Here is an 11718-nt window from a genome sequence, read left to right as displayed (position 1 = left end):
TCCTTTCAATAACCTAGCCATTTCCTAATAAAAAAAACTATCTATAAATGCAAACACGAAGGAGGACTTTGCTTTATTTTTCCTTACTGGTAATTTTTCCCCGTACCTTTGGTTAAAAAGGCTGGTGAGATGCTACTTGTGCACCAAAGTTTTTCTACTGTAACACATTTTTAATTTATTAAATGGACAATTTGCAAAGCCTGCAGGGCCTAAACATTGACTGAACTGAAGTTAAGTTACTGTATGTGTTCTGAAGAGAATGTGCACAGTTCCAAGTAAGGGCAAATATCTTTTCACCGGAGTCTTAAAGAGACTGGTTGTCTTTATAGTGTATTTTGCACATTTATACTTTCAGTAGCACATAACATTTCTTTCTTCAGGCTAAACTTCCAATGTGTTTTCTTCAGCACAAAGGCATTTAAAAACTCAAAAGTACATAATATAATTATCCTTATTTAAACAAAGAAGTCTATGACTCCAACTGCAATGTTTGAAATAATCATACAAAATATACATGTTTGTTAGAATCCTTTCGATCCTGGAGAGCAAAGGGATTTTATGAAATGTCATCTTGTGAATTTTAGAAAGGTACAATTCACGGATCCCTTAATATCATCAAATATATCCATCATGATCATCGTCATCAACATCATCATCTCCTTCGTCTTCATCATCATCTTCAATTTCGTCTTCATCATTCATTATTTCATCGTCATCATCTTCATCATCTGTCCATTCATGGAAATCGCCAGAGGCAAAATCACCTGAAGTCTCTAAATCGATAGCTAAAAAGGTACGACAGTTATAGAAAAGACATACAAGATACACTACATATTTATATTGTAATATACATGATCATAAAAAAGGCATATCAGAATATTTAGTTTCAGAACAGTTATTTTATACTACAGAGAGTGACACAGAAATAAAACATAATACGAAAATTCTTTTGTCTTAAAACTACTTCAATAGGGATGAATTTCTCAACATTAACAACAGGAGACAAACTTTATGGACAACTGAAAGAGATTTAAGTCCAATTTACAGATGACAGTAAGGCCTACTGATAATATACACAATTTTTCGGTTCTTACATTTTATCTTCAGCTATCTAGAACTGTCCATTTATCTAGAAAGGATCCTAGATAAGATGGACAATAGGCCTGAGCTTGTATGTCAAGTATTGTGTTAAATTTACCCTTCCTATCACGCTACGTTCTTCTGTTGCAAAAGAAGTGGAAAGGACTAATGTAGAACTTTTTTTAAAAAAAAAGGAAAATATTGTATTGCCATTTTTTATATCTGGGACATCAAACAAAGGTGACATGGTAATTCTTGGAATAAGTTGCCCAGTGCTTCAGGGAAGGGAAAAATAAAGGAAGATTTAGTGTGCTAGGAACTTTTTTCAATTCCCGCAAACATAAACTGAAAAAAACGTCAAATTGAATTCACTAGCATTCTGATTACCCAAAGGGATGTCATCAAGCATTTTGGGGCTTTCCTAATACTGCTCTAGATAATTAATTTTCCCTAGGTTTATATACACTATGCCAAGCACATATGTGAGGTCTATTAATAGCTGACACAAAGATAGGAGTTGCAAAAAATAATGAAGTAATAACAAAAACATATTATAATTTGTTATTTTTTTGTTTCAAAATCCATGTAGTTGGGTCCGACATCTGTCTTACTGAAGAAATTTAATCCGGTTGGTAATCAAAGGGAATAACACCTCTAAACCAAATGGCACAAAGTGTTCTTAACTTACCGCACTCTGCTGCGCCGTTTGTTCTGGATCCTGTTACCTCATTACCGTATCTGTCAACACACCAGCACTGCCCTATGCTTCCATGGCACTGACTTGGTTTGTAATACCCATCTTCATCACATAAGGGGATGTACTGCCCTGTGATATATAAATATTGAATAAGAATATTAAAATCCACATCTTGTCCAATGCAAAAATTATAGCATAAATTAACTACATTTTGGTGTTTCCTCATTCCTGACTCTACCCTGACAGTTAAGCAGAAAGTGACTGAATATATCAAATGTGGGAGGGAAAATAACAGGTATCAGTTTTGGACTGATTTACAGAAATAAAGTGAACAACCTTCCTTTAAGTTTTTCATTGATCCTCTGATACATATTCCTTATTCTCTGAATGTCTCAGTCAAGATCTTTGATGTATTCTGGGTAAAATGGCTCAAATGTAGCACCCAACCCTGAATGGGATGTTCTACAATCAGTGGAGTACAAACAAGTCTGAATAATAACAGACGGGCTTCGTGTAACAGACTAATTATCCACTACAAGGCTTAGGAGCTATTTTTATTTAATACATATTTTACAATCCATTTGTTACCTACTTAACACTTAATTACCCCAGCACAGAAGACAAATGCAGTGTAACACACCAATTTTATCAACAACAAATTTTTAAAAAAGAATGTTAAATTTGCATTTATATGCAAAACACATAGATAGGCAAATTAGCCACTAAGCCGAAAGGGTTCCCCACCAAGAGTACAAGAGACACAACCAGGGACGTATTTTGTCAGTCAGTGATCTGCCTAAGGCTGGGTAATCCACTGTTTTTCATTTGGAACAAATGGAGAGTTTTTGAAAGAAACCTAAAATGTAGACAAACAACAACGAAGAAAACATTCATATGAAAGCATTTTGAAGTGTATAGCTGTTTTTAGAAACCATCCTTAGTAGAAATACAGTTGCACCTACTTTGGGCCAAACCTCTTATTGCAGCTTTTATACAGTGGCTAATGGTAAAATGAAGATTTTCCATTTCAGTAATATTGATACAGTAAAAACTGATTCACGACAAAGATTTCAATTACTTAGAGAATATTACAGACAAAGGATCAGCAGAGATACTAATTTAGGAGCGTCTTAGAGCGTCCCCTCTATAACTGTAAAAACGTGCCTTCTATTAGGGTAATAAAACAGATGTAATACCTTTTGGTAGGTAAGGTAATAAAACTAAGTTTAATAGCTTTCAAAAACTTCATAAATTTTGTTGCTGGAATTTACTGCGGTCTATCTTTGTTGGATTAATATTGATTTTATGTTGCTGTTTCACTAGGGTTATTTATGTAAGCAATAAAACCTTCAAAAGAATGATCTATGGCTCACCTAGGAGCTTCTTTCCTCCTTGCTGCTTCTGAATGTTGCTGAGTTCTGTCTGGCAAGGTGGGTCTAAAATGACATAAAAAATGTTAAACAGATTACACTGTATCTAGGAAAGAAAGCATATGACCAAGTTTTCACAGTTTGCTACATTCTAAAGGTCACTCTACTGATCCTGCATTAGTACTCGTTCTAAGCTCTGAAATAAAAGAATTACTGTACCTTGCTACAGCTCCAGAATTATGAATTAGATCACCACCATGGATTTGTGCAGAAGGCCACTCCCAGTTAACCCAGCTGTAAGTGAGCATCTAGTCACTAGCCTGGAGGACTGAGGAATGCCAGACCAAAATAGTAACTCTATCACACCCTATTTTATCTGACTACAGAAATCAGAGTGTGACTGTGAAGCTAGCCTCATGTATTGGTTAGAAACAGGTCAGGTCTTTTAATTCTTTCCCTTTTGTACTTGTTATATGTCATGTTCAAGTTCTGTATTTCACATACTACACTAAGAAAATAAGAATCTTCTCCACAGAACTCTGCAAGATTGTGATTCTATCTATCGCAACAGTTAAGACTGAGTCCCATGGGTACAAAGCCCCATGCTCAGCAAACTAATTTACAAACAGTGGCTAAACTTTGGATGGCTCTAGGAGTTATAATAGGTATTAAAATTCTTTTTTTTCCATTCTTCAGAGTTATAGCTTACTCCAGTTCTGAACCATTAAATTTTCTACTGTCTATAAAAACAAGCCACACTATGTCCTGTGAACGGGAAGGAAATAAGACATGAATGTGTATGCATCACTGTTGAATAAGTGAAAGAATCAAAGACAGCAAAGTACTAGACTCTGAACACATTAGACCATTATGCAGTAGGCATTTCTCATCCTGAATTGGCAGTAGTATTACTGAGTTTACTCACATGTGTCTTTAGCTTACACTGTTCCCAGACAATATTCTGATAACATCTCACTAAAATCTCACATTCTACGAATATTAAATGCATTTTCCATTTTATTAGCCTCTGATTATTTAGAATACCTCTTTGCCATGCAATTAACTCAAGGCTCCCTTCTGAAAGATAGTGAAACTACCTTTTTTCCATGCAAACAGAAAAAAGTCTTCTGAGCTAGTTTAAAGATGAGTAAGACTGGCCTAGCTTATTGATGAAGCACACACTTACACCAGAACCCAGTCACTGTATAGGGCAATGGGTAGGCAAAAATCCCTTGAGTGGTGATAGTTCAAAGCAGCCTTTCATGAATTCCTCCTAAATCAAAACAAGAGTGCTCACCCATTAGCCAGCTGAGAGCAGCACAAGATGTATGGAGGATGGCAGGAGTGGCAAGAATACGTTATAATGCATGGAGGTGCCTTTCTTGTGGAAATGCTTAAACTCTGGTGACAAATGCCTAGAAGAACTAGAGATCCAAAATATATTTCTGGTGAACACAGAGCCTCTTGGCTGGTATAGCCTAGATATACCAATAGGCCTTTGGTATTATTCATGAGCTCTTATCTACCAGAGTAAATAGAAACCGGAAGACAACAATAACCCCTTACTGACAGCAGGCTGTTAATTTCTCTTGGCTTTACATCTTGAATGCTATTTACACATCTCATATATTTAAAGAAGCTTATAAATGTTTAGAGTGGCCTCAGCTCTGGTGGGCCAGGTTTTTACACTAAATCTGTAACATTCTTTTTAGAGTGAAGGCCTTACACGTAGGCTCTGCTTTTAAAATACTGCTCACAGGAGTCTCAGTGCCAAAACAAATTTTCAAGAGATGTCTTTCTGGATAACCAAGCAATTTTCTGTGTGTGCTCTTGAAAACCACTGGGACTTAACATCACTGGGTGGGTGCTAGGTTTTAAGTATTTAGTCTTTGAGTATTTGTTGAGGCTGTATAAAGTTTTACATTTCTTCTTGTAAGAAGTGCTTTGAAATATGCTGACAGAGAAGAACTAGTCAAATAGGAAAAATACATATATTTTGTTCTATGGAAAAAAATTCTAAATTAGAAACATGGAGTTGCACATATGAGCACTAACATGTGGAAACATAAAAATGGTGGACTATGCCTAAAGGAAAAAAAATCTTAATTTAGTTATAAGTCTTTGACGGTATAATTACAAAAAGGAATACCACTAAGCAAAAGGTAACAAGGCAATATGAGAAAGTTACTTACCCAAAACTCCTCTTCTCAGAAGCTAGGTCTTCAAGAGTCACACTTAAGCTTTGCTTCTCAGGATAAAAGCAGCAAAAACTCTTAACAATACTAAATCACTCTGGTGCTTAAAACTGTCAAAGAGAACGGCAGGCTAGAAGTTCAACCAATTCCTTTTGGTCCACAGCACATCCTTTTTCCTCTCTCCCTAGATCATAATGCTTCCCTCTTTATTTTCCAGTTAGTTCCTGAGTTTGGAATAGCTTTCTTTTAGATTTCAGAACTTATTTCAATAAAAAAAAGCAGTGTCACTGGACAACTTTTGTGAGTTTTGAGCAAAGGAGAAAAAAAATTCCTTTACAAAAATCAGTGTGGCAGCTTCCTTTCTTTCTTTTAATCTGAATACAAATAAGAGACCTAATCTTCTTCATCCTTAATCTACTTCCACAGATGTGGCAGGAATTGTCCTTCTGACAATACCACTACATTGTTATGAGTGATTCATGAGCCACTTAATAGCAGCCATCCACAATTCTTCAGTGCTTGAAGTACTGATGTACACCAGAGTATCCCATGTTATTAATTCTGGTCCTTGAGACATCAGTATTCAGTTGTGTCAAGAGGTGCTGCAAGGCTAGTACCATTAAGCTTTGATTTACCAAAAAGAGGCATGTTAACAGAGCAATGAGAGTAAAACTGGTAGATTTTACAAAGAATGTCTAGGATTTTTAACAGACATGTCTCAAGGAGCTGCTACCCACACAGTGAGTCTACAGCTTTCACAGAATCTCCATCTTATTCAATTACAAGCAGGGCATACTTGGCAGAGACCCTAGCTTCTGGCATACGGTCCATTGCAGATGAGGCTGCCATGTTGTACCTTGCCTGTGCTTGAGGTCCAGCGTTATAAGTGTTCTTGGACAACCAAGGCTTGAACTTCAGGGATTTGAAACATCAATACTGCACTTCAAGAAATCTTTCAGGGGACCTCAGTTATGTGTTAAGGCATGTTACACCTTCCTTTAGAACCATCTACAAACATATTTGAAGTCCTGCAATCCAAAAAGACTGATGTAAAAAATACGAATCATGATAATTATCATTCTTCTGAAAGACGGACTAGTTTTACAGTCATAAAGATGCCTTCCAGCCTTGACAGACAGAAGAGTTTGTAAGAAAAAGGCATCTAGAGAAGTGCTGGACAAATAGATGCATAGAGAGGCCTGCAGTAAAGAAATGCTTAGGTGCTAAGCACTAATATTCCCAGCAAAACTGGGTAGTCTCCTACTCTGAAGCAGTGATGCAACAAAAATAAGGCTGTAATAATGATGAAGTACTGGCAGAAAGAAATTCAACCTATACAAAGGCCAACGCTGCTAGTGCCTTAGCATTCAGATAAGCACTACAGTGTTACACTAGCATCAAACAACTAAGAAAATAAGTTCTGAAGATGGGCACTGAAGCACTTGCATGAACTGTAGTTGAAACTAGAGGGCAATAGCGGCCAAAACATACAGGAAGACCTGCGAAGAGCACTGGCAAAATGCAGATTTTGAAGCATTGCAGAAATGCATTATAGTGTCTTGGATGTATCTCATAAATACTAAACTACACTTAAAGCAGAATAAGGCTAAGAAAAAAAGCAATAAGCACCAGTGAGCTATACATAAGTGTTTAAGCATTAATCAAGGTGGGACAGCTATTACAGGAAGATTTTTTTCTGAGCAAGAATTATCTGATTTAACTATTCCTAAGAAGTTGCTTATATTGACTGTAAGTTGTAAGTAATGTGCAGTAACGGGTCTACTGTACTGTAATGCATCATGACAGACCTCAAGCAAGAAGAAAGAATGAAGAAGAGTTGCAAGTACTTATCTGATCCTGACAGTCTTGAACTGTGAAGCTAAGATCAAAGAACAAGAGGGCTTCCCAGATAATGACTTAAGCAAATACTATGTATTTTAAAAAAGCACAATGGAATTTCCAACCCAGTATGATACATATTGTTGACTAAATTTTGTATGCACCTTGAATATCGTTAATCAATGGCAGTGCTGTAAAACTATAGATCTGCTCAGAAAGCACCTACTAAGCTCAATGATTACAGAGAAAGGTCTACATGGCCTAAAGCATTCTGTTAATATCAACTTATTTTAGTAAACATCAGAAAGAAGTCACTAAATTTCTCTAACTAGCCATCTTTTTGCTATTAATAGCAAAGGTCTAGCTAAAGGTCTTATTTAGACTATTCAAATCAAATGGGAAATAACCAAACACAAACATATTACAAGGTTTAGCATAACACCACAAATTATGAATAGAGAATTCAGTGGGTGACTCATACACTAGGGAGTCAGGTCTCATAGTTGTGCAAGAGTTAATAACAAGAAATGACAAAAGAAAACTAAGGTTTTTTTTCTTCTTATATCTTTAAAAAAGGAGAATACAGATTTTGTTGATAGTGTTAATTTAGAAGGATGGAGTGCATGTTTAATGTGCAAGATTTGACAAAACTGAGATTTCACCTCATTTATAACATTGAGGATACATCTTTTTCACTATAAGCTCAAACACACTGTGGTATCAAAAGGTATCTAATGTTTTAAATCAGCACCTTATAACAATACCATGGTCAAGACAGTGGGAAAACTAGTAATTGGATTCTGCAGTGGGGGAGAACTGGTGTCACTGAAAGCCTGATTCCAGATTTTTAGCCTTCGGGGTACAATTAACATAATTCAGTAGCGTTTAGATCAGTCTTTACAATACCATCCTTGGGTTCTAGCAGTACACTGAGCAAATATTTTAAACAAACAGTACTTACAGGCTACAGAATGTAAAACTACTTGAAACAAATCTGTGGAAGTGCTTTCTTAATGCCCTGGTTATGCTGTACATGCATTATATGAAATTGGTAGAAGAACTAACCGGTAGAAGATGTTATATGCTGTACTTTCTCTGACAATTGAAAAGAATTATGCTGGTCACCAAAGAGTAAAGGTGTTTACACATTAAGCTTAAATGATTGTGGTGGTCTTGGTTTTTTTTTGAAGACAACCAATGAAAACACGCTACATTCTTAACTTTAACTTTACTTCTAGGATGAGTTATTTTTCATTTACTGACTTTGGTGGCAGTACACACATGCTTAAAAATATAAAAGCCAAAATTGTTTTCTACTATAAAACAAATAAGGTGTTTCGAAAGATTAAATGTAAAGTTTTTAACTACAAAGTTACCAAAGAAAAGAAATCTGCTATTTAGTATGTATCTACAAAAGTACAGCTTTACTTTTGTTCAGATTTACAACTGGAAGATGTGGCATGAAAAAAGTCTTTATTTCCACAGAAATCAGAGTCAAACCATAGATGCTGAGTGCTAATAGGAATTTATAATGAAAGTTTTAAGGACACAAGTCCTTAAAAACTGATATTAAAATTTTCAAAAATGCTGAATTGACTTTGCAAGCTTTCCACCAATCAGTCTTATCTCCTCTACTGGCAGTAGAAATTTGGACTCTGGTTGCCATTTATCCCTTTGAAATTACCCTTCATGTTAGTAAGAAAAATTAAGAGACAATTCTGTCCAGTTACAGCAAATATTTAGTGAGCAAATTCTTTGATTCATTACAAGTGGTTTGATTATATAATTTATGTGATATCTCACCTAGATCTAAAATTGTTATATGATCCTTCAGGAAAACAATGCTTATAGGTTCTGTTTATTTGTTTAACCAAATCACCTCAGGACATTAACGAGAGATTCATCTAGGCAGTAAAAATCAACTGGTTTTAGGTCCAAATTACTGGAAATAACTTTATCCATAATGTTCATTCAGTTATTTTAATAGGCTCACAAAATAGAACATTAAGATGCCCTACTTTAGCAATAAAAAAGTTTATTTTATAGTGTAGACAAAGTAGATTGGGAAAGAAATAATGTAAGTAATTTTGTTCTTTATTTTGGTCTCTTTCCTCTGCAACTGGAAGTTGTCATAAGAAACAATATTGCTGCAAAAGCATTAGCTGCTGTTTTGCACTTTATTTAGATCCTTGAATTTCTATCAAGCCTTCCCATTTAGCTTGTGTTATTTGTTTTGTTTTGTATTTTACGTAATTTTAGGTATTCACAATTAGGTCAAAAGCCTTAACACTAATTCATGGTACAGCATTTAAGAGCTTGTAGTTCATTGTAATCTTCTTAATATGTTAAAAAAAAGATAAAGTATCACAAAAAGGTCAGTCATATACACATACAGGTTGTTCTCATTTTTTACCTTGCTGTCTTTGGAAGCAGTAGCACCACTCATTGTTAGATATCAAACTGTCCTTGTATGTGTCACAAGAATTGAAGAACGCCCTGGTGCATGGCTCATTCTTGTCAAGGTAAATGCTTCCAAGTTCTGACTGGTCCAGCAGCAGGTCATAGTTCGTATCAAGCCTGTTAAACATCCAGCCAAGGGAGTCTTTGCAAATTGGCAGAATGCTGGTATCAAATCCTAGGAGGCAATAAATAATAAAAATCACACAGCGGGAAAGATAAGGCAGCTGCTGAGCTCAGTCAACACAAAAGAATGCTGCATCATGGAAATTGCTCCAGTGGTACATAGATGCAGTACATAAACAGTGTATGCTATTGAAATACTACTTATAAACTATATGCCACCTTTATTTTAAATAATCATCAAATTAAACTGCTAAAAAAATTAATCCCACCATCACTCTCAAATCATTTAGAAAAATGAGTCCTCTTGTCAAACATTATACCTATAGCACACACATTATGTAGAGTTATAAATGATCTACAGTGGTTTCCTGGAAAATAATTCTGTCAGGGAATTTTAGTGATCTTAAAAATCAGGAGAGTGCAGCAGAAGTATTTTGCAATGTTTACAGAATTAAGAAGAGAATAAATTCTAGATAACTTGTTGGAGTCCATTTGTTTCTTCCTATAACTTATATTTAAATCTATGAAAAAGGAACACGATGCTCAGCCTCACCAATGCCTTCAAAGTCATGATATTTTATCTTTACCTGATGCATTTTACATCTTGGAGGAGGTCATGGAAAAAATGATTGCAGAGCACAGCCAGCTGCCAGTTTCAGACCTAATACAGCTTGCATCTTCCTTAATTGTTGCTTGAAAAAAAGGCCACCAGGAACAGGCTGAGTTAATGATTCCTGTAGTCAGAGCTCAGACCTCATGTTTGTTTTTCCTGCATTAACTGTAAAGTATGTGCAGGCTTGCATAGGGACATGGATGGGAAATTCAGAAACCACCAGGCCTCTTGCCTATGTAGATGTCAGTTGCATTTGATACACACACACACGTTTTTTCCTCTTCATGTGCTATGGGTTGTGCCACAGGCTTATGGTGCATGTGGACAGGCAGCTGAGTATACATCCTAATACAGAATGAGATTTAGTACTACTAAATACTATTCTTCTAAAAACTTTAAGCTAAAACTGGGCACTGAAAAAATGAGATTGGTTAATATGTCTATAGAAAAGTTGACATGAGAGCACAGGAATTCCCAGTTTCTACTGCTGTTAAAATCAAGCCTGCCTGCCTTCTGTTCTGAAAACATTAAAGAAATCTGAAAAGTGTTTTATACTGCTAAAACAGATCAACTTGCATAACTTAGTAATCAGATTTAGTAATCAGTAGATTTTCCTTACATATATATCTACATGGAAATGTCCATGCTATGGTAGAACGACCGTTTTGGAAAGGAAAAGAAGAAAGTTGATAGCACAACTCTCTATGGAAGTCAGACAACCACATAAACTCTCTTCCCCAGAAATTCTAAATTTAACTATGACTTTTTATAAGGGCAGTCTCACTTTTTTCTTGTTCCCTGTTGATGTCTAATTCTTTATTATGTCTGCTTGAGAGAAATGAAAGAAAAAAAGCAAAAAATAAAAGCAAGCCATTTGATATTTATGATATTTCTGATGTGTTTAACATAATTTAAAAACACAGCCAAGCATTCAACCAATGAACTCCGTGTTCCTTCCTCTCCAGCCCCTGATAAAACACTAAGACAAAACAACTTAAACTTTTGTGGTTAGGAAGAGGAGAGAGCGAATGGACCTTACTGAATGAATAAGGATATATAGTAGATGTGTTACTCAACTTTATCTGTTAAAGATATCAACATTATTTAACAAGTTTTTCCAATTTGAAAAATTCTGGAAGGTTCCTCCACCTTGAAACATTTTGTCTAATGATAAATGTTTGGTATAACGTCATTTAACTGTAAAGCTCTTTTAATGGATAAGATGCCAACAAGAAGGGCATATAAGACAGATAGATAAAAGCAACTTGAAAGTTGCATTCAGGGATAGGTCTTGTGGGCCAAAGTAGATAATTGTAGATAATACCTCTGCATGAGGAACTT

At 35.5% G+C, this 11718-nt stretch overlaps 1 protein-coding gene across 1 annotated transcript; it reads right to left on the bottom strand.

Annotated features, from left to right (window-relative positions):
* Positions 1 to 435: 435 nt before the first annotated feature.
* On the bottom strand, positions 436 to 9810 carry SPOCK3 (sparc/osteonectin, cwcv and kazal-like domains proteoglycan (testican) 3). The gene is made up of 4 exons (XM_010080529.1): positions 9595 to 9810; positions 3151 to 3213; positions 1769 to 1906; positions 436 to 785 (listed from the first exon to the last, which is right to left on the bottom strand). The coding sequence occupies exons 1-4, from the start codon at positions 9767 to 9769 to the stop codon at positions 616 to 618; spliced, it is 546 nt and encodes a 181-aa protein (XP_010078831.1). The 5' UTR covers positions 9770 to 9810; the 3' UTR covers positions 436 to 615.
* Positions 9811 to 11718: the final 1908 nt, after the last annotated feature.

This window comes from Pterocles gutturalis, unplaced genomic scaffold (assembly GCF_000699245.1).
Source record: "Pterocles gutturalis isolate BGI_N339 unplaced genomic scaffold, ASM69924v1 scaffold21644, whole genome shotgun sequence".
Lineage (NCBI taxonomy): Eukaryota > Metazoa > Chordata > Aves > Pterocliformes > Pteroclidae > Pterocles > Pterocles gutturalis.
Note: the sequence above shows the minus strand (reverse complement) of the source record. Positions and strands in the feature narration are given on the sequence as shown.